Source organism: Styela clava, chromosome 3 (genome assembly GCF_964204865.1).
Source record: "Styela clava chromosome 3, kaStyClav1.hap1.2, whole genome shotgun sequence".
Taxonomy (NCBI): Eukaryota; Metazoa; Chordata; class Ascidiacea; order Stolidobranchia; family Styelidae; genus Styela; species Styela clava.
The window spans coordinates 2542162-2566179 of NC_135252.1; the positions used below are offsets into that span (position 1 = coordinate 2542162).

The window sequence follows — 24018 nt, forward strand, 5'->3', positions numbered from 1 at the left end:
GCGACGCATAATTGAACCTGCTGCATAGCAATAGTAACATGGTACGCCAATGGCTGTGGACCTGTTGTGAGGTGATTGAAGTTGTGACTAAGACATGAAATAGGGCAAATTTGGCAAAGTATTTTTACTGCCATTATACAATGTTACCTGCTAAACAGACTCCCAGCATTAGACTGCTCGACCAACGTGCGTAAATTACTGATTCAGAAGTTAGATCAGTAGATAAAGGATAGGATTTACATATTTATCCCGGGGGAGAGGAAAGCCGATAAGACGGCTTATCCATATGGCGAACCACGGCCTCTCGTCCGGTTACCATTCCAAGTCGGGTATGGGATTAGTTTTTACTGTATTGTTTGTTTTCGGAAGCATGGACTTGGTGGTGGAGGAAGCCGTAACCGACCAGCGGTTACGTGAACCACCCAACGACGGCGAGGAGTCCAGCAATCCTCTCGCACATAACCATCCCTGCATGGGATTCGAACCTGCGAACCCACGCAGAGTAATTAGAGGTGCGGTGGCGAGCGTATTCCTAACGCTTAGCCCGTTGAGCCACACCGCCGCGCCAATATACGACTGTACGAGTACAATCCCAGAATTCAGCAATTACTGAATTAATACTTTAATAGCAGCAGCAGCAGCAGGTAACTCACTCTCACCCCAGGGTTAGACTCTATCGATTAGGTCAGTTCATTTTTGAAGTGAATATTGATAGACATTACTGCCCTAACATCGATTACCACATGTTTTATTGGGTTCAAGCATATTCAGATATTTCTGTATTTCTTTCAAAAAATAAAGTAGTCTACTGAATATTTTCGATATCGTTATCAAATAACCTATGTTTAATAAATGTAGCCTAGCTGTTTATGCATTTTCCAAATATAATATATAGACTATCTTAATAACTTTTTTCTAGGACGCCATTCACCATTTCTAGTCCCAGCCATATCAGCTATGGGACAGCCCTTCAAATTAAAATGCTTACACCGCCAGACAGTATAGCTAGAATAGAAGTTATGTCATTGTCTTTTAGACTTTTCTCTGCCACAGGTTGAGATTGTCCAGATAGAAGACTACCTTTGAGTCGCACATTTGGGAAACATATTGCTGTATTAAAGTTTTTAAAACTTTGTGTTTTTTAAACATATCAATCGTAGATTACTGCTTGAGTGAGTGGCTATGCACTCAGTTGTATAACTTGATGAGTTTTTTACTTATACACTTGAACTTATGGCCGTAACTTTGAATGACAGTCAAGTTTCCTTGATACAACTTGAGGAAACGAGAACAACTAGAATTCCGACGCCAATTATTGAAGAAGGTTTAGTGGACGAAACAAAATTTGGAAATAATGAAAAGTCTAAAAACAGTTTCTTGCCTAGCATGCCTCTTGGAAAAAGGAAAAATCGAAAAGTTGCTAATGATGGAACTGAAAAAAATGGAAAAGTATCATCAAGTTGGACAGAGCATGACAAAATTTCTTCAACAAATAAAAAACCTAAAATCAAAATAAACAACAAAGTCCCAAAAAATGGTCATTTGTCAGATAATAATAAGAAAAGGGACAATTCAAACAATGCTGATGATGAAGAAAAACAAACATTTTTATCATGGTTAAAATCAAAGTTTGTCACTAAAAACAAAGATATTGATATCAGCAAATCCAATAAAAAAAAGATGATGTACTTCGGACTAGTTTTGCCCACTTTTGTATTTCTTCCTGAAGCTTTAGAACAGGTAAGATTATTTATTTAACCTTTCAGTTATTAAGAGAAATTAGGAAATATTAAGTTTATGGATCTCTCGCGCTACTTATATTAGCAAATAATGTTTTTGAAATATTACATTCGATTATTTTCATTTGTGCCCATTTTAAATTTTTCTGACCCTATGTGGTGATTCATTAAATATTGAAAAGGGGGTATTGAATAGTAAAACACACTTCTGGATGTTAATTTCAGTATGTTTCATGATTTCTGTCACAGTTGATTATAAATGATGTGAAATAAATTCCTAAAATCATTTTCCAGAACATCAAATTCTTCACTATGTCGTAATAATTTTTGAGTCACCATTATTGGCTTGAAGTAAATTTTAAAAGGCATTTTCTAGGCATTAAATTTACTCTGAAGTTTGCCTAATATTTTTCACAACCCTTTTATTACTTTCTAAGTGATTGACTATTTCATTAATAACTCGATACAGAATATTTATTTGAAGCATCTTTATTATTAATTACCTATTAAATTAGTTTTGGGATAAAAGTTCGGGCAAAATACTGTTGAAACATGCTAAACCAGGGAAGTCCACTCAGTCCATGAATATGCTAAACCAGGGAAAACCACACAAGCTTTGATCTCTGAGGTCCGAAGGGCTATTTTCACAGATCCCTGTGCCGAAATGAGTAAGGTTTGAAAACTTATAAACATAATATGAAGGAGTTTGTGATAAATTGATCCATTTGTTTATTTAGAGTAGTGCTGCTAAATTTGGTGAAGATTTTCAGTTACATCTTGCAGCTGCTCATATTGATGATGCTTTGGACGGACGAGGAAAGTTTGGCAAAGCAAGAGCTGCAATGAAGTCAAAAAATGTACAAAAGTAAGCTGACAAAAAACTATAGATTCACATTTGCCGTAGTACATACCTAGTATTCAACAAAAAAACTTCAGTTTTTTGATAAAAACTGATGTCTTCTGAACCTTTTGACTTGTAACAATTTTAGTCCAAGTAGGCTAATGTTTGTTTATAGTTCTATAAATATCATGTTTGTTATCAATGATTTAGAATAAGATAATTAGTTAGTTCAGATTTTTTGAAAAATCAAAATTTTTTACCAATCTGCATTGTGATCAAAGTAATAGAAATTTGAATACCTTATTGCACTGCGATTTTTTGTTCAATATTTTGTCTTCTTGGATATTTTTGTACAAAATTGAATATGAATAAGGATATAAAAGTTTAAATTAACACATAGCAAAACATTAATAAAATGAATTCTACTTTTCTTATTACTGGAGTATTTTTCTGCATATCAATATGTGTTCTGAAATTGTTCAATTATTTTCTCACAATATGATATGAGTGCTGTGTGTTTGTTGAGGTTAGTCTGTAAACAAAATATCTTAACCCACTTCAGTGGAACGCACACAAATAAACTTAGCTCTCAACACTTAATCAAACACAATATATACAGAACACATATGCTGAGAGAAATTTGCTATATTTGAATCTGTATCTTTATATATAGAGTAAAGCAAACAAGCAAATGGCGTACATGGTTTGAGAGGCACGTTGATCGAAATTACATTGTATGTGAATAAAATGCGTCACAATAGATATTTCACATTCCCTTATGTATTGATTTCTCTTAAAATAAAAAATTAGAAAAAACTTATATATAATTACAAAAATTGATTTGTCATTTGTGAACTACCGTAATTGCTTACAAAATTGCTGCAATGAATATGCCTTTGCATATTTACAAAGGGTGTCGACATTCTGTTGCTCCCCTAAGGTATAATTCCGTCTTGTCATAATTTTGATTTTTATGCACTTATTTCCATTGTACGCACATTTCATTTTCTAACCTCATAACTTTTTAGGTGCTTCAAGATTATATCCAGTCCATATTGGGAATATCTACTGTACTTATTTATCGCATTACATTGTTTCATGCCATTCTGGGAACAATCTCCTACACCAACTCCTATTGGTGCAACATGGTAAATATTTTCTTATGTCATGTTATTAGAAGCTACTGGTAGCTGTCAATCACAGTGGTTTTCAACCTTGCTGGTGGAGCGGAATCTCAATGAAACATTCCATAGGCTTCAGGAACCACTGTACAATAATTTATATGTCTTATTCAAAAATATCATCTATTAACAAAATAAAATTCAAATATAAATACAGCCTAATACTGGCTAAAAAAATGATTCATAAAGTTCAATAATGGCAGGAAAACTAATAGGTAATCTAATAGGTAAGATTATATATTATTATATAAAAATATACATTTGATAGTTGAGACTCTCGGATTTGAATATGAACTTGCATAACCTCTGGGCTGTAATAGCGGGTATAGGGTGCCGCGAAACCCTGGTTGAAAATCAATGGGCCATACATTTCTGAATGATATTACGAGAGAAAATTACAATAATTATATTATTGCAGTGGCTAAGTTATCAAAACAACAAAAGAGTTTGGATTTATATGGAAAGTCTTTATCAAAGAGTAGCCTACATGATAAGAAATGTATAGCAATTCAATTATTACTAAAATTCTTGCTTACTTTTACAGGAGTAATAGTTGGGATATGCCAATATTTGTCCTTGTAATCGATGCTTTATGTATGACGGTATATGTAATCGATATAACTTTATCAATCGTATTTATTTCATGGAGACATTTCTGGAAAGCTAAAGAAAATTTTTGGTTAAGGTATTTTCTTTACATTGTTTATATTATCTGCATCTAACATTCGCTTATATTAACAGTAGCAATAGACGTGCAGTGAAGTGGTGAATATGTTTCCTGGAGTTTTCATTCTCATTTTTGAAAGCAAATTTGTTCATTTGTGTACCTGGAAAGCTTGTGCGTTTTATTGTAGCGTTACAAATGATACTATAACCTATTTTGTACTAATAGTGTGCTTTTTTACCTTTGTGCAGTTTATTTTCGAAAGTGTAACGATAAATGTTATCAGTAGTGTTGTGATTTTTGTAATAAATGCATGCGTTTGCCTTCTTTATTACATTTACTACATTTTAATTTTCATTGACTCGTTACATTTGTATGTTTAACATATACTTTACTGATGCTGAAATTTTTCTGCTTTGACTAACATCTAACATGCATGGTTATGCTTCATTAGGGTGGAATTCACCTTGACTGGGATGTTCATAATAGATTATATCATCTTAGTATTGGAAAAGATATTGGTCATTGTAAGTACTGTAGTATATATACACTTTGACATTAGTCTCAGACTAATTTAACTTATAGTATATTAGTTTTCTATATGTAAATTTCATATAGGCCTACCCTATTTCTCTTGACCATTGGGAACATGTTTACAATTGGAACTTGGACTCTTTTAACTTGATATGTGAATGCGCATCCTGTGTTGGTTGATTTCAAAATAGTTAATGTACTACTTGCAATGTATCAATGCGATGTTCCCCGAGGTACCTGATGATAGCAATGTACCATATACAAATAGATGAAATAATTGAAGGGGTAGCTCTTAATATATTTTGCAGTGAGGTTATAAGTGATGTGTGTTTGGAAATGGACAATTTAACATTAAAAACAGTAATTTTAATGATTTGAATTCTTGATAATAATATTTGAATAAAATCATAACTTCCTTTGCAAATATTTTTTTAAATTATTAACTTAAATCATTCGTAGCATATCGTTCCCAGCTCCCCATGGTCTACAGACTTTTTGTCTCACGGACTTTTGAACCACATTCATTATAAGATAATATTCACCATAATAGCGACATATACCGAGAAATTATTAGCCATGCAGAACCTTACTTATGCCCAATTATCCTATAAATCTATGTGTATTTGTATATTATTATTAAACAAATCTTAAGGTGACTGAGAAGCAAACTCATAACTCAGTCCACCATATGCCACTTCATGGTCCGTGACCCAGAATGTCTAGTTCGAAAAGTATGTTTTACCTTCCCACTAATATGCCATCAGCATTTTGTTACTTTATTCTTCTGTTTCTTCTTCGGTCTACAATATAGAGATGTATTTTAAAAATGTTGTGCAATGTTTTTTATAACTGATAGAAACATTCTTCTAGATAAAATAATCTTTATCAAAATCATCTAAAGAAAATGTTTATTTCCAGAGATTGATTGCACCTTTTCGTTGTTTGAGAGCTGCTATGTTGCTATGTAAATCACAAAACGTTGCTCATATTTTTAAAGTTCTTGTCAGCATCACAGCGAAGCTAGGCAAGGTAAGTTCAAGTAAGGAATATTTATGGTTGATATAGTTGTAAATTGACAACTTGTTTTCTAGGTATTTTCCATCATCTTCATTTTCATCTTTACATTTGCATCAATTGGTCTTCATCTTTATATGGATGATTATCATGAAATTCCAGAAGTTTGTACAAATGAGACAACAGCGTAAGTTTGGATTTTTGTTATTAAATATCTGTCACAAATATATTTTTCAATCATTGATTTCCTTGTATTGTGGTGTAGTATCTGATATTCAATGCCTCATTATGAATCATACTTCAGTTGTGTCTTTGTGTTCTACCAGTACTTACTATCAACCTAGATATTTCTAACTGGTCAGATGCATGTATGTTTAGGTATTTGATATTTTTCTACAGGGTTGGCTCACACAATCTGAGTATTCAAATACAAATTGAATTGGTTATAATCCGATATAGAAAATTCATTTTTTTTGGAATAATTTTGTATAATTTGCATTCGGAAATTATGACAAAGCCTTCACCACACAATAAGTTCCATGTTCAGCTTCTGAAACTTTACATATAGAAAATTGATCTTTTCAACTATACTAACATCCAATTTCGATGTATTTACAATGAATTGTTCAAATTTCTGTTGAACATGCTGCCATCTGCAATATATCAGATGTTGTACATTCAAAAATAATATTTATATATAATAATAAATAGTAGTTTGTATTTCCTGTCTAACTGAGATATTGTTATTGATGAAGCAAAATGGATATTCATTCATTCACGTAGCACTATGTAGTCTGTTTATCTTCCCACATTTGTTTTGTTTTTAAAATGTTGAAACATCAAGTGGATGTGGTAAACCTTACTATTGGTACAGTTAACAGCGGCAATATTTGAACTATTCTTCATGTTAAATGTCATTGTTTGCTTCTGTACTTCATTGATAACAACACACTAGAAGTTGTTTACTATAGGTTTTAAATTCATAGGCAAAGATTATTTAACTATCTCAATAACACTTTACAGCAAGGTAATGACAAACATAGTATGCGATTAAATTCTTGTATTTGCTTTTTTCACAATTATCAATATTTTTGGAGATCTTTTAGAGTTTGTATGTGAAATTGATTTTTTTTGTAATTTGTAATGTTTATTATTTCTGAGTCATTTTATTATTTCCCATTATTTCAATGTTTCTGATGTTTTGATGACTTGAATTCTAGCAAAATCCTCGCTTTATTGTTGTTCTACTATGTTTGTTTAATAGTGAAATACAACTTTTTACGAGTTTCCAGTAAATCAAGGAATATTACTTGAAACAAGAATGAATATCATTGTACTTTGACTTTCTGTGATTTATTTTATAAGTTTGCGAATTGCGATTGACCTCACTTAAGTGTGGTTACCAAGGTAAGATGACAAGATTATTTCATTATGATCTAAATCTTTGTTAAAAACAAGACGTCCTTATTCGACAAATTATCGATCGCCTACGCCTTCACATCACAAACGTTAAGGTTAATATTTACCTACTTGTGTCTACGTTTTTGTTCTGTTTTTAAATGCTATTCCTTTTTGTTCTTCTCAGTTGGAACTGCACCAACGTTTACTCAGGGTAAGCGAAATTCTTTTATTGTCATGAATTAAGCCCTAAAGTTAAATCTCGAAAGACCCCCTATGGTCATTATTGGCTTCTATTGAAGTATGTAGCTTTATTTATGTTGTTCAAATATTATTCACTGTTGATAAATAGCAAATTTATTTCATTTCTTTGTCATTCAAAAGATAAAATGATGAATCAAATTTCATAAATAAGCATTTAAGCCATTAGTTAGTCATTTCAAAAGCTAATGATGATAATTATATAAATATCACACATCACAAAATTAAATTACCAATATTTTTTTTATAATACTGTCAATTACCGGTATGTCAGATTGAAATCCTAGCTTTACTCGTGAAGAAAATCAGTAGCCAACAAATATAGACAGTTGCTAGTCATTATATGAAGCTGGTCACTACGTGCTTGTCAATTTCATTATGATTTAAAATAATATTTGTCCAGTGTGCTTGGTCACTATTCAATCCATCATAGTCATCTATTATATAACTGTGTAAATATGGAGGAAAATATATCTGAGAAGTTTGGCAACCTCTGTTTTTCAAATTTTATATTCTTTGAATTACGTTTTCGATTACTCATGTCTATTCATGGGCAAATTACGTCAATTTGGGCTTTTAATTCAGAGCTTTTGACCACGTTGCCATTGCAAGTCTCCACATGTTTGTTCTGATGTCTACAGAAAATTATCCGGTGAGTATTTATCCACTTGCAAGCCAATCCATTCTAAAGGCCTACGTTTTGATTTCGGTGAACCGCCTCGGACTTTAAATAACCTTATATTATTATTTATTAGGTTTGATTCATGATATTATTTTTTTATTCGTATAAAAATTGTGAATAATCATATATTAGCAAAGATTTACTATTCCACAGTTGTGCAGAAAATTTTTTCTGGAATTTTACGCTTGATGTCTCAATAGAACTGCAAACTTATACAACAATATTTGACAAAATAAAACCTGAATTCTGTAAAATAGTATTGCATTTGGTGAATTACAAGCCAAATTTTTGATGTTTTTTTTTATTGTCTTGGTGATTTAAATGACCGTTACATGAGTAAATGACAAATTTACATTTAACCATGTTTCACATTATAATACTACTTTAGGCTAGCCTTAGTCCAATGCAACCTGTGAGACCACAATGGGACCCACCCATCTATGGGCCATGCGCTAATGCTAGGTGTTTATTATCAAGTGCAACCATCATAAATTATCATGTACATATCAACGTATTTATCTTGTATACATAAGTAAAGATTTTGGACTTGGTTGAAAAGCAGTAAAATGTAAAGACGACTTCAGCTTCATTTCTTATCCTTACCTCTACCTAAACAGAGCCTTGCGCAATCTGTTCACAGCTGGCCTTGCATTAGTTAAGCCTGATCCTGATATTACTGCTTGAAATATATACTTCATGTATCTTTTGAAATAAATGTTTTGAAGCATATGTGTTTTTATATCATTGAAATAGTAGTTTTGATTACCGGTAATATTGAATATTTTCACATTTTCAAAATTTTTTTCAGGATGTCATCATCCCTGCTTATGATGTGAGCGTGGCAAATTTCTTTTATTTCATGTTTTATCTATATGCTGGAGTCTTCTTCCTCACTGCTATTTTGTTGGCAATCATCGTTGAAAGTTACTGGGAATATAGCAAGAAGCATGTCAAGTTGGAACGATTGTTAGTTTCTGTTTTAATAGATTTTTGTCGCATGCTTTTCATCCTGCATTCATATAACTTTTTTTCATTGAGAAAGTGGTGGATATAATAATATAAATTATTTATATTTTTGCTCTTGTGATTAATAAAATTATTCAAGTGAATTTATTCGATTACTTCATCAAAGAAGGGCAAGTACGGTAACTTATTTTTAATAAAGGTTATCTATACATTAATTCCGCAATTGAAGACTTCCCTAAATACCAATTACAAACTCTCTCATTAAGTATGTATTTGTTGAGATTACACTTGATACTGTTTTTGCATTGGTTATTATTTTCCCTAATTTTTGGGGCATATGCAACATCTGCACCAAAATGAATTGTCTTATAACAGGTTTGTTTTTAAAAGACTATTTGATTTCTAGTTTGTTCAGAAAAGACAATGATCAAGCTATTTATCTCAACTCTAAATAGGTAACACATCTCGAGTATGCATGTATCGTGGAATTGTTAACTTCATGCTGTACCAATGTAAATTATCTTTATTTCAGACGACAGAGAGAAGAACTCATAAAAGCATGGAATCTTCTTGATTTGAACGGAAGTGGATTTCTCAGTGTTGACGATCCCAAGTTGCTGAAACTCTTCAAAATTCTCAGACCAAAAGTAATTTGAAATATTTTCTGAATTCAAATATTAGTTATTTCCTAGTTGCTTGACCAAAACATTGTATTAAGTAGTGATGATGAGAAACCATTCAAAAATGCAAATTAAAACTTGAAAGATTTTAAAAAAAATTAAACATTTTGAAAGTGAAAACACTGATATGGGTGATACTAATTGCAAACTATTTAGTTACGGTATATGAACATCTTCATGTGAAATAAGGCACCAAATTTTAACCTGGTAATAATGTGAAATGGCAAATTCAGTTGATGACATCAGTTTTGACTGGAGTAGCACGGAGCTGTGAAATTTCGTTGAAACCAAGTTTACCATAATAGATAGAGCCAGAGTTACCAGAAATTTTAATGGCTTCAGCTCTTCACCTTCTAATCCTTTTTTCACATTTATAATTTTCTAATATCATATAGAAATATTAAAATCTTTCCATTTGTGTTGAAGTTGAAACTTTTACAAATAATTTTGAAAATTGGGATGATGTATATGATCATGCCAAAAACACCAATGGTTGAAACCAATTGCTGAGGTACAAAAATTGAAGCCCCTGAGCTGGAGCAGAAGTCATTGTGATTTCTAACCAGCTCGCTAGCTCTGGCTGGAGTTCTAGAACTAATAAATGAACGTGACTTTATTTCCAACTTTTAATTCCTAACAACTTGCACTAGCATGATGAAAAAATAGTTACCGGTAATTCAAATCACCATAGTATTCACTTCTTTTTGCCTTGTCTACCTCTTTTCATCTTAGCTATGTACTTTTTTATACAGAACTCAGAAGATGAAAACTTGGAATTATTGGAATACATTAGCGACAGTATTGAGGATTATATAATCGAATCATATGATTGGACGACAAGACTCGTTGATGCTTTGAGATTTGAATTTGAACCTGAAACTGAAGATGAAGATAAAGAAACTGATTCACACAATCAAACACCATCCAAGTGGACAAGTATACAACAGTTCACAAGAAAAATTATACATGTATGATACTGTAGAATTAAACTGTAGTTATGAAATTAAGGTATAGCTATAAACTAATAAAATAGGGAACATGATAAAATAGGTTGAGAGCATGGGCAGGAACAGTCAACTATTTTAGCTAGCCCAACCTTATTTGATAAATTCCTCCATTTGCCTATTTTAGAACTTTTCATGCCATCATCACCCTGCATAGAAATTGTGTATCTTTTTTTGTTCAATCTTATATGAATCCTCATCTGGTCACAGCCACGTCATGTGGCACTTGCACTTCCCGAAGAGCCACCTTTTTTAAAGATTCCAATCTATTAGGCAAATCTACATCTTAAAATAATCTAGCTTGCGTAATACTGCACCTAATGCTTCAGCCGCTACAGGAGTACAGGTATAGTTTCAGTGTTTGCATTCTAAATTTTTTCTTCCTCCCCCCTTCGTAAATCTTGATATTTTTCAACTTTTTCTTTTAATTAAATACGATAATTTTCCGGAACTCATATATCGATTATTAAGCATATATTTGAAGTTGATACTATAATATCAGGTCTTCTGATTTTTATTAGAAATTTATTATAGTACTACTTGTTACAGGAAATAATAGCAACTTTTGCTGAGGTTAAACTGTTGTTATATGATCTAACATCTCTACCTGAATTTTATAATAGTAACTTTCTTGTTATGTCATCTCAATGTTTTCTTGCTAATAAAATAAAATTTGTTTCATCGCAGGCAAACAGAATCGGGATTGCTATATTGATGCTTATTTTGCTGCACAGGTAGAGAAGTTAATGTCGGATTATTAGATTTAGTATTTTTATTATCTGTAATATTTCAATGAAAAGTATATGTGAAAAGTATTTTTATTTGTTCAATACGGTTCCCGTACATTTGAACCCATGTACATTTGAACCCACGACAATTGCACCAGCATACTATTACACCTATGAAAATTTTTTTTGTTTTGCGGATATTTGAACCCATACTAACCTAACCCATGGGTTTTAGCACCCGCATATAGATTGAACCCGCGGATATACACATGGGTTCAAATGTACGTGGGTTCAAATGTACGGTCACCGTTCAATACATATTTTATTTGAAGATTTGAATAAATTATTTGGCATAAATTCTTTACATATATCACATAGTTATTAATTTTTGAATTTGCCTTTGATGGTGATGATAAGAGTCAAATTTTTAATAGAACACAAATTTGTCCAAGCATTCTTAACCCACAATTAAAGAAAGTGTGCATACACAATAGGTTTTGTTATTGAAGTTTCTCAGAGTTGAAGGGTATAAGGTTTTCTCAGAGTTCGGGGCTGGATTTGTAGGCAGAGTCATTTTTATGAAAAGTCGAAGTTTTGAGTCATAGTCAGGTGTAAATTTTTTTTGGACCTCCTAGTTTTGATGAAGTAACAATCTATTAATTAATTAATTTTAATTGTTATCATCTTTTATTTTTTCAGTGTTCTTTTTTGTTTGATGTGGAATGGCATTACAGATTTTGCACAAGAAGGAATTCAAATATTCCGCTCTGTAATTTTATTCATGTTTATTCTTGAAATATTATTGAGAATGATATCAGATGGAACAAAATTACTTAATATGCTCGATCTCTTAGATATGTTTATGGTTTTCGTTGCTGTCACAGGAAATGTGCTATGGTGAGTACGGTACTTTGCTATTTTCAGGATTGACTGTTTTCTAAACCAAAGTATCTCAATATGTATAAGAATTTGATTAATTGATGTAAGCATGTAATAACATCCAATAAAGAGATATTTTAATATTTTAATAATTAAATTTCCGTTTAATAAAAGAAAAAAATGGAACTGAATTTCTTTATTCTATAAATTGGTTCTTTGGTTGTTTCTGCTTTCCGACGCCTCTCCAGGATAAATAATTTTTAAAGATAAGCCTCTGCTTGTGTAAAAAATTCTTGTTAGTAAAAGTATGAAACAACCTGAGAAATCGAGTATAAATTCACATGAAAATAAGATATATATCTAAATAAATTCTTATGTAATTATTTCTAGGTACATTTTATGGTACACATTCCCACGTTCTGAAGTGAGGATATACCTCGGAGCTTGTATTGTCGCTTCATCATTGGCTGTTCTTGCTCGACTGTTGTTTAACTCGGAACAAGCTCGATCAGCAATATATATTCTTCGCAGTATTTATCCTGTTATGTTCGATCTGATATTACTTGTCATCATCATTATTTACTTCTATGCTATCTTGGGATTGGAAATATTTCAAGACCAGTGAGATTTCTGACTTTGTTTCTTATCAATTATATAATTTTTAGAAGGCATCACTACTAAGAATATTGAATACAGATTATCTGGTTTTGATCAAGTGCAATAGTTTCTGAAATGGCGATTGCCTAGTGATAAGACCTAAGAGTATTGCACTTGACTATGTTATCATCACTTGGGAAAAATTTCGGGTGCAAACCGATGTCTACCATCTCACCAAGGGTGTAATAAATGGGTAAACAATGCTGAACCAGAAAGATTTTGGTCTTTTTCAAATATAGAAGCTCCTTGCATGCCAAGGGCTGCTTTTTCAAGCTTTTTTTTAACTTATTTATTGTTTACATCACATAGGCTATTGGTTCTTGCACAATGAAAATAAATATCTGAATCTGATTTCCTTTTTTTAAATTTTTACCAGAACTCTAGAAAAAAGTAAGCAGAGTGGATTTGAAGGAAGCTATGTGCAATATGGTTGTGGCGTGGGATTTGAAACATTTGGATGTGCAATGATGGTGGTGTTTCAAATCGTAACAACCAATGATTGGCATCAAATTATGTTGGGAGCTATGATTGATGCTGGTTTGTTTAGTGGATGCTAGTTTTTTGTTTTCATTTCTGTAGATTAAATATAAAAAAATGCACAATTTATTGTCATTTTGCTTTCCCAATAAGTAGTACAAATCGGACCTCAGTGTAGGACCAGTTTACCCCCAGACAGAATAATTTTATGCCAAAATTTCAATTATGTTGAATTCACTAGCTGTTTTCGGATTGAATTGACTCGATCTCCAAGTTTTTTTTTGTCAATCGATATACTGGCTCATAGCTATGTTATTTTATTAGTCGCTTTTAACTTTGCTCAGAGATGAGTCCACTTACTTCTGGGTACTCCCAAAGTATGTGAACCAAGATGGCGGACACCGGAACATAATATGTGTACCAGGTTAGGCTTAGACCATAATTTTATTCCAATTTTCCTTATTTCAGTTCTATTAAAAGTTCGGGGACTAGCCAAGTGACTCCCGTAGTATTTGTACCTGAAATTATGACCTAACCCCCAACCTGGTACACATACTACGTTCCGGTGTCCGGCATCTTAGTTCACATACTTAAGGAGTATCTATTTCTGTGTGTGTGTACATGATCTTGCGTTGAGCTATTTTTCTTAAAAAAATGATAAATTGATCGAGCTTCGATTATTAACAGGTTGGGCATCATCGTTTTATTTTGTTACCTGTTATCTCTTCATCAACATGATCGTGATGAATTTGTTTGTGGCGATTTCTATTGAAGCTTATAAAAAACTAGCTCGAGATAGTAGAGACATGGCAATGAAACCAGAGCCAACAAAGTCTGAAGAGGAAGAGGAAAAGTCTGAAGAAGAGACAGAGACACCTGCTGAGGAGAAGTTGAAAAAGAAAAAATATGTAAGAGAATGGTTTGACAGTTTCATGGAGTTGAAAAATTTTTTCAAATTGTTTTTGACTGAGGGATATTATATTAATTCATTTATTTAGTTATAATAATATAAATGAGTTTATCTGCTTTAGTATTCCGTATACCGGTCTGATTCTTTTTTGAGTCCGACTTGGCTTGGTTCTTTGCTTTTACCTTTGATCTTCTGATTACCCTAAGTTTAACATATTTAAATCCTGTGGACACTATTTTGTGTAGAGGATGTAGGGGGTTCATCTAACTGCTGGTCAGTGCACGTTCCACCCTCAGTCCATACATCTGAAAGAAATAACTTACTAACTGAGACGAGACACCACAGTTCGCCATGGTTTAGCTGTTTTATCGAATCCGCTTACGCAGGATAGCAATACAATCACCCTTTTCGGAAATAACCATTTTCACTGTTAGGGTGGTAGTCATGTAGTATGTGAACCATGATTGCAGACACCGAAACTTAGTGTACCAGGTTAGGGTTAGGTCATAATTTCAGGTACAGATACTACAGGAGTCACTTGGCTAGCCCCCGAACTTGTAATATAACTAGAACAAGGTAAATTAGAATAAAATTATATCCTAACCCCGGCCTGGTACACTTACTTCGTTCCGGTGTCCGGCATCTTGGTCTTGAGTAAATTTTTGTTCCAACATATAATGATGAAGAATTGTCAAATACCAAAATTTTTTGATACTACTGTTACTTTTCCTACTGAAGGACAGTTAATAGATAGTGGAGTGAACATTATTGGTTCTATAATCAATCGTCTCTCTTACACGGCAAAAGTTTAGGAGTAGGTATGATACCATATGAGATATTTTCATCATCTGCATAAATACCATTTTTAACCAGAATTTAATGATTGTTCAGGATCGCTCATTGGGTGCTGCAAAAGAGGCTTTTACTGGTTTATTTGCTAGCACACGAGTTAGAAAAACATCCTCCAATGTTCAATATGGTGGTGCAAGTCCTAATACACATCAAATGTCACGAAGAGGTCCGAGAGGTTCTATTGCTACTGTTAGTTTAAAAACTCAATCTGGTGATGATAATTCAGATGATGACACAATTTTCAGCATAAGAAGTTTACCAGGTGAATACAAAATTTTTTTTATAGTGTTGTATTTAGGAATCATGTGAACATGTAGTGACACACATTATTAGTAAATATGATGTTTAAGTTGTTCTTATCATGTTGTTGTATTGTTATGGAGCTTATAAATTTGCCATAATTTTCTAAAATGAGAGAACCTGTTGTTAGTGAGTTCGAATTACAGAACCCGTTCTTTGAATTTTGGATAAGCTATAAAACAAGACTATCTGCTTTATTCTTTTCAATTTTTCAACCAGGTAAACTGTCTTCAACTTGAGGTTGACTGAATATAATAAAGTACTAAAAATGTAATGAGTACTGAAGTTTAAACTTTGATTCGATCAAATACCAGTAGTGGCGATTGCCAGTCACTCGTAATTGAAATGTTGGTCATCCCTGGTATAAGCAATTATCCTATGATTAATTATTATTATCTAAAGTAATGGCCATCTTTATATTGTAAACTTAATCGATCTTTAAAAATTTTGATTTACAAATTCTTCAGTTGCATTGTCTCGTATGTTAGAGCATATATACGGTAATCTACTTATGTTTGAATTGGCATACAAATTGTCACTGTATAACGATTGTATTTATTATTTACTGCTGACTACCAATGAAATAGGAACCCCGAGAAAGAGACAAAGAAGTATTCGTGAACGTGCAAGCACCGAAGGATCACCAAGAAAGCGATTTTCATCGACAAATACACCAGAAACACCAGGCTTAAGAAAAACCAGGTGCAGTGAAACGAAACATTCTATCTGTTATTCGCACTGTTTGTTTCTGTCACTTAATATTGTAATAATAGGTTAATACTCGTTTTTTTTAAATATTTTGGCTCAAATTTATGTTGCGAAGGTATAGTCATTTTAAAAATAATATTTTTGAACATGCAATATTGATTCTAATTCAAATTTACTCATCTTCTACCAAAATAGTGACCGAAGAATATTGACCGGTGATATAGTGACCGGCATATTTGCTTTGTTTGAATTTGGGAATGCAAATTATCAAAACAAACATTTTGATTTGATTGATTGATGTTTTAAAGATTTTTGGATCTTAAAAGAAGGTCTACTTGGTTGCACTGTGAGACTTCAATTGCTCCTTTTCAGAAGGAACTCTTCTGAATTATTCCTAAAATCAGAAATTTATAATATTGAATATCAATTATTTTGAACAGATCATAATATTCTATTTGTTTTGAAACATCTCTGCTTGTTCTAGTATTTCATTTTTTGCCTTAATCAAGAATTACAGTCTTTTACATTTCACTGGATGGATTATTGAAGATAAGAAATTTGTTATTTGAGTTTTCACCAGTTTTGTTTAATATGCTTTGTTAAAGAGATTTTTCCATGGTCATGGAACAAATAGTTGGTCGTGCTAAAAAAGGACCTTTTCCAGTTGTTCAAATGATAAAATTACTAGCATGAGTGTTGGCCAGTTAATAATCATAAAGAGAGAGAGTTTATTATTTGTCAACCACAAAACAATTAAAACCAAAAAATAAATATAAGCAAGAAGTTGGAAATGACTGTGCGGTCTGCCATTTTGTTCTGTCTTGTGTAGTTATTTATTTTTTTATCAGAATTGAATAATGTTTGTATGTATAGGCATTCATAACGAAATGACTTACTTATCTTTCCTATTATTATACAGTTCAATCAAGGAACCCAGCGGTAGAAGATCGCCCAGTAATCGTAGACAAGGAATGATGAAAGCAAGAAGTGAACAGAAGCGAAGGGAAAGAAAAGCAAGGCAGCAACAACAGACACCTCCCGATTCCAGACAAGAGAATAATCTCCATGTTCCTTCACCCAAGCTCAGCATGTCCGGTAGAGTTTATTTTTCACCTCAAACCTTGCGTAATTGCGTATTTTCAGCGTTACGGCGTTTTTTTTTTTATTAAATATTTTTATTCTTGTTTTGGTATGTTGCTCCATGTCAGTGCTCCTCAACGTTTATTGAGACTTTTATTCAGAGTCTGATACTTATAATAATTATGTGCGAAAGGATTGCTGGACTCCTCGACGTCCATGTGGCTATTCTTAGCGATAGTCCGTAGTTCACCATGAGAATCACTGCTCTATGCATTGCAACGTGGTTCACTGATTAGATTACACTGTGACTATTTAATGTCATGTACCATGATGTAGGCTAGTGTATCGTTTGACATGTTTCTTAATTATCACCCCAGTGAATTCAATTTCTTCATCAGCAAGCAGTCAATTTTAAACCTGTGTTTGCTTAAGACTTTTGGTCTTATGTACCCTATATTTTCATACCGTTTATGGAATAATAATAAGTCAGAGTCTTACTTCATTATTTACAAATAAAACTTTAAGGATATTTGTTTTTAGGTGATATGCCTGTGTTTGCTTTTGAAATTGCTTGGCTCTGTGGCAGTTTTCAACCATCGTTCATACAAGTGAAAATGTAATTTTAATACATTGTGTTGTTGCTCATATTTGAGAATGTATGACTGTCCAAAACTAACTGGTTTTACATGATAATATTCACAGAATTGAACCACTTAAGCTTATTTTACTTTTTGCATCATAATTTTTCAAACCTTTCATTGTTGAAAGCATTTTTATAGTGAAAACAGTTTGTCGACTTGAACATTTAAAAGCAATTGTTTGTTCATTAAATTGAACATAAAATTTTTATGTAAACATTGATGGAATATTTCAGATGTTGTCAAATTGAAAAGGATGGTGAAAGTAATTGCAAAGTATAAGGCTCGGACTTATAAAGAAATGTCACTCGAAGAAGGCCAGATGTTATCAGTTACGGAAGAGAAAAATGAAATGTACAAAGGACCTGCCGGATGGTTTCCTAAAACTCATATTGTAGATGTGGCAATGGAAGTAAACAATGGCGGCCCCTTCAAAGGTAGAAGGATTTACCTAATATATATTTACATACGGACTTTCTAATGAACTTTGGCAAATTTTCCATTTGAACCTGTGAGCCTAGGGTATTCATTAATGTGATGACAAGCATGATCTTCATAGCCAAGCCAATGAGCTGGAGTAGTTCTCAATATGTGTTGATAAAGTAATTATTTATAAGATTTATTTTTTAAGAAAATATGCACAAAGCAAGGTCACGAAAACTTACTCGAAAATTTAATGGAGATTTCACACCCAATCACATTCAGTCTATGTGTTCCTAACCTTTTTGTTTCATACAGAAAATAATGCTTATGACAGTCCAAGTTCATCAAGAAGGCGAAAAACTGGAAAAGTCAAATTCATGGTAAAATTGTGTTATTTTGTGACAATTTAAGTCAATTTCCAACAGCTCTTTCGTCATTATTATTGAACAATTCATTATTTTTCAGGTTGAAAATGAAACAAATTTAACTGACAAACCAAGTAGCGCCAGTAGTTCAAAATCATTGGGTAAATTTGTTCTCTGACTTTTTTATGTAAAAAATTTGTCTCAATATATTGCCTATTGCTTTTATTTATTTCCTTCTTAGTTTGTGCCTGTTTGAATATCTCTGAATATAAATATTGTTTTGCAGGGACTACTGGTCAACAGCCATTGCACCATCGTAACTCACAGTTAAGAATGAGAAAGAAAGTTAATTTAACAGATTGGAGAAGAGATATACTTGGTGATATGACTGTCATGAATAGAGACGAGGTTAGTTACAAAACAAACTCAAACACTCATCTACAGGTTTGTGTGTGAATACATAATTGTATTATTAACTAGTATTGGATCCTATGAATAGAGAATTTATTTGATTTGCTAGACCAGAAAACAAAATACAATTATATGCACAAATAATAAAGATATATGACTGGGGGCTAACAAATAATGATACGGCTAAGGTCATTAAGACTGTTACCACCCCAAAGACAAATAAAATAATATTCAGTTGCATAGGCTCGATATATATTTATACAAACCATCTACACTGTGTACATATCACAAATTTGAGAGAAGAAGATGTCTTTTGAACTAATTTACGCAAGCAATTCTTGTAGCCCTACTTGGTTTTAAACTACATTTTTTACTTCTTAATAAATGTATTTCATGTTCAGATGCAAGAACTTAGTAAACGTTTGAGAGGTGGGAATGAAAATTTTCAAAGACGTCAACAACGAGTTACCACTGGCTATAGACCTCCAAACTTGAGTCCAAGAAGGTAATATAGTATGTTATGATAAATATTTGTGTTTTCATAAAGATGAGAAATCTATGTTTGATAATGTGGAGTTGGTGTATATTGCAAAATGGGAAACAATTTATCACTACTAATATTTCATGATTGTATGATGTGAGGCAGTTTTTTGGTTACATTTTCAGAATTTTGACAATCTTAACTTGCTTTACCTATGTCTTATGCGGCGCTCCAGAAGCGTCCTAACCAATATGGAGGTAACTAATTTTGTTCCCCTATTTTGCATCAAATTGTGTGAAGATACTGAAACCTATGGGCAGGAGGTATATTCACGTGGCTAACACAGACAGTCCTGAACTCCTAATAGAACTAAATGAAGGAAAATCGGAATAAAATTATGGCCTAATCCTAACTGGTGCACACACTACAGGAGTACCCTCTTGCCTTTTTTTGTTTCATCAAAAGGATCTTTCAGTAATCATCATGGTTTTGATATTTAATCAATACAAGGTCAAAGATTTTCATCTTATCCTATTCTTCAGATATAACCTCATCAAGTAAGGGTGAATAATCCTTCAAAAACATAATTGTACATTACCAGGGTGGAGCAGGAATCTATACAAGAATCTATTGAGGAAGAAGATTTACCTGCAGTTCCAGAACTCACTGTATCTGAAGCTCTGTCTTCTCAACATAACACCAGCGAAAGTGATGAATCAATAACTAAAACATCAAGTACGCAATTTTTGATGTGTATTGATTATAGTACATTTACATGCTAAAGCCAAACAATTTTTATCTGTTATTACTGAACAACATGTTACAAACTTTCTGACATCCATACTCACTATTGCCTTTTATTTAAGATACGGAAACTGGCACATTGACACTGACTGTACCTGGGACAGTTTCTAAAAAGAAACCAAACAAATCAGGAGAAATGCCAGATTGGGCAAAAAATTTTGCAGCTTTAAATAATTTGGAAGTTCAAGATAATGCTAAATTCGACGATGCAGGATTACCATCTTCTTCTGCTGGAAGTTCTGAGGATGAGAGGTAAACGTTTATTTTTCATATTTGTGTGAGGTAGCCTTCAATTATTTTTCAGGTATTTGGGGACTGAGTAGTTAATACTATACTTTTTGTTTCTTGAAAAAAGTTATCAGTCATCAAACTCAGAGCTTACACCTATTCTACTGTCAATGTACCTACCAGACAAAAAAATTTGATGCACAAAGTTATTTTTCCAAGAACTTCAGTTATGTGGAATTCACCATCTCGTAACTGGTTTCCTGATCATATGGCGAGACCCATTAAGTCTAGTAGTAGTATCTCTCGCTTTTATGATCGTCCATAAATTCAATCAGAAACCAATCTCCTATATTTTCGAGTGTGCTTGACTTTCCTTGACAAAATATGTCTGGGACAAATTCTTCGACAAGCGGAAACTGCAGAGAGCTTATATGGTTGAGTAGATCTAAAATCATTACTGTTTAACTTAGTCACAACTCACAACACGCTCAATTCATTACACTTTGGATCAAGTGGTTGCCATGACGTTTGAATCCATGGTTTTTGCCTTCAAAGTCTACATAATAAGTTGGTAGCTACATGGTGAATTGGGCACAGAACCTTCCTGATTTGCTGAACAATTACTTCTTTATTATTAATATTTTTTTTTCTATTTAACACAGTAATATTGAATTGTTACTTAATATGTACCGGTATATAGGTAATCCTGAAAGGATTTTGTATTTATTGGGCCAATACCACCCAATGCCTACTCTATTATTTTTGAGTATTTTTTGTGTTTTGTTAATACGTTCCTTTTATTATTCTAGTCGTTCTGGACGTATTGCTGGAGTTATAGTACATAGAAGTGACACAAATACAAGTTCCTCAGTGAACAATACGCCAGATAATACAGAGACTAATTTTTCTCAAGCAAAATCATCCTCAAACTCAGACAAGACGGACAATGCTCTGAAAACAAATGTAAAATTAGAAAAAAAAATTGTCACACCATCAGCATCAAGTAAAAACTCAAGGTCTAGTGGGAAAATATTAAATAAATCAAAACCAAATTCAGTGACATGAAATCGGTATTTTTATTTCTATTTTAAATTTATTTAGTACTTTTGGGGGGAATTTTTTTTTATATGTGCATTGGTGTTTTGCAACAAAGCCCTGCATGGGAAATATCCACTATTGTTTTTGCTTCAATATAAGATAAGATTTCATATCTATCTGGGAAGAGAGAGAAGATAATAAGCTGTGACTGTGTTCTTCCTGGAATCCTCTATTTCCGAATTTTTCGAACCACGTGTCGGAAATTTTCAACTGCGATGTTGGGGGGTTTTTTTCAACCTGAAGTTGAAAGAGGAGTCGAATATTTCAGTGACACTGAGCCGATTGGAAAATATCTTCACAGCCCAGGAAAACATGTCTTTATCATATCTTGGAATATGTTTTCTCACCTTGTTACCAGTCGATGGTTGGGTGTAGCAAACCAGTTAATGTTTCAAGTATATATTGTTATTACATCATGTTCATATATTTTTCTATATTGTGGTGCTTGATTTTTTTTCTATATAACTCATGAATATTACACTGATGAAACTACCTGTCTTTAACTGCATTATTTGCATTGTGCCTATTTTTGTATTTATTATGTAGTATACACCATCTTGTTTTAACTGTGCACTTTAATCACTTTTCAGATAACATAGTCTTGAATAATTATGTTTCTTAAGTGTTCATGTCCTTTATCACCATTTTCATTGATTCCATGCTTGTGCCTATTTTGTTTCTTCAATAATTTCTATCAATGTGCCTTTCTATTCTCTATCCTGTATTATATTCTCAAATTTTTATTGCACAATGTCATTATCACATAGTTAATTATTGCTCATGTAGTTCTTCACCTCAATCCTAATCTATGTTGCACTTATTGATTTTTCATCAGTTTTATTGTACTTGTGAGAGCCTCAGAAAATACATATTTACACATTTTCAACTTGACTGTTGATTTCTGTACCAGTTTAGAATGGTTGGTATTTTATCATTTTTTGTGGCCGTGGACAGAGGCGTCGAATGATATTTAATTGCATGATAATTACCGTATGTAGCAAACAAACCGCTATCCTTTCTTGAATCCTGGTATTGTGAGAAGATTATTGAACAGACATGGTTCAAGTTGTGGATGTGGTCACTGCTGAACAGTGTTAGCAGTGAAACCGAAATTGTTTATCTGGCAGTGAAAACAAACTAAATTTATATACAGACGATGAATCTGAAGTATGTAGTTAGCATTGACATGAATTCGATCGATGACGATCGCTCCTTCAGATTTTTACCTACCTATCAGAACCTTGGGTGTCGCCGCTCGATAGCCAGTTTGGTTCCCCGCGACTTCCCTTCACCAGTAGAACTGTGTAAATTATATTTTTGTCGTAATTTATGATTGTTATATTTTTTACTGATTGGAAAAATAAAACTTGACTTGACAAATGGTACATACATTTCGCGTTAGGATTGTTACTTTATGTGGAGGTGTCAAAATCATCGCAATCCTCTGATTTAACCAATCCATCTCAGGTATAGCCAAATGATTTATTTATTCCCATTGTTCATCCTGCCAACGAGTACGACCACAACCCATTTGACAGCTGTAAAAAACTATTTAAAAAACAGCATTGCCCTTTTGATTCCAATGATGTTTGCATAACGGTAGTTTGCTGAAATTTTGCCTTCTTTATTGTAGAATTATTTACAATTATGCACTCTTGGGAGCTGTTGAGAGTGCGAATATTTTGGTGGTGACACTTATTGTTAAACGAGCTCCAAATAACAGAGAACATCATGAGTGTCCTACACTGCAGTTTGCGGGCCGTCCTTTGCTTTTAGTTTTAGATGGGAGGCTTCTATGGAATGGTGGTATGTTAAGAACGGTGAAATAATCCATAGCCCAAATGTACCGGAAAATTTTTAATGGAACATCGCTATTTACGGCTTGAGTGTTGATTTAGTGAAAGAGGAAATGCTTTTGCGAGCTATCGAAGGCCAGCCCGTTTTCTGTTGCTGGAATCCGGATCATTCATATTTTCTCTTAAAAGAACCCCGAAGTACGGATAAAAAATGATATA

The 24018-nt window shown here is 32.8% G+C and overlaps 1 protein-coding gene across 2 annotated transcripts; it reads left to right on the forward strand.

Moving 5' to 3' along the window:
• The first annotated feature begins 1164 nt into the window (after positions 1 to 1164).
• LOC120342662 (uncharacterized) lies at positions 1165 to 22944 on the forward strand. 2 transcript variants are annotated; one of them, XM_039411589.2, is made up of 28 exons: positions 1165 to 1740; positions 2477 to 2604; positions 3609 to 3728; positions 4306 to 4446; positions 4880 to 4952; positions 5878 to 5988; positions 6051 to 6160; positions 7559 to 7585; positions 8218 to 8284; positions 9123 to 9280; positions 9813 to 9927; positions 10713 to 10928; positions 11652 to 11698; positions 12392 to 12589; positions 12962 to 13192; positions 13605 to 13765; positions 14393 to 14613; positions 15507 to 15729; positions 16355 to 16469; positions 17395 to 17570; positions 18430 to 18630; positions 18932 to 18996; positions 19082 to 19142; positions 19268 to 19389; positions 19794 to 19897; positions 20475 to 20608; positions 20740 to 20929; positions 21715 to 22944. In XM_039411589.2, exons 1-28 carry the CDS (start codon positions 1234 to 1236, stop codon positions 21968 to 21970), a joined length of 4278 nt encoding a protein of 1425 aa, XP_039267523.2. In that variant the 5' UTR covers positions 1165 to 1233; the 3' UTR covers positions 21971 to 22944. The 2 variants fall into 2 exon arrangements, with proteins under 2 accessions (XP_039267523.2, XP_039267524.2); XM_039411590.2 differs by lacking the exons at positions 1165 to 1740; positions 2477 to 2604; positions 3609 to 3728; positions 4880 to 4952.
• The last annotated feature ends 1074 nt before the right edge of the window (positions 22945 to 24018 follow it).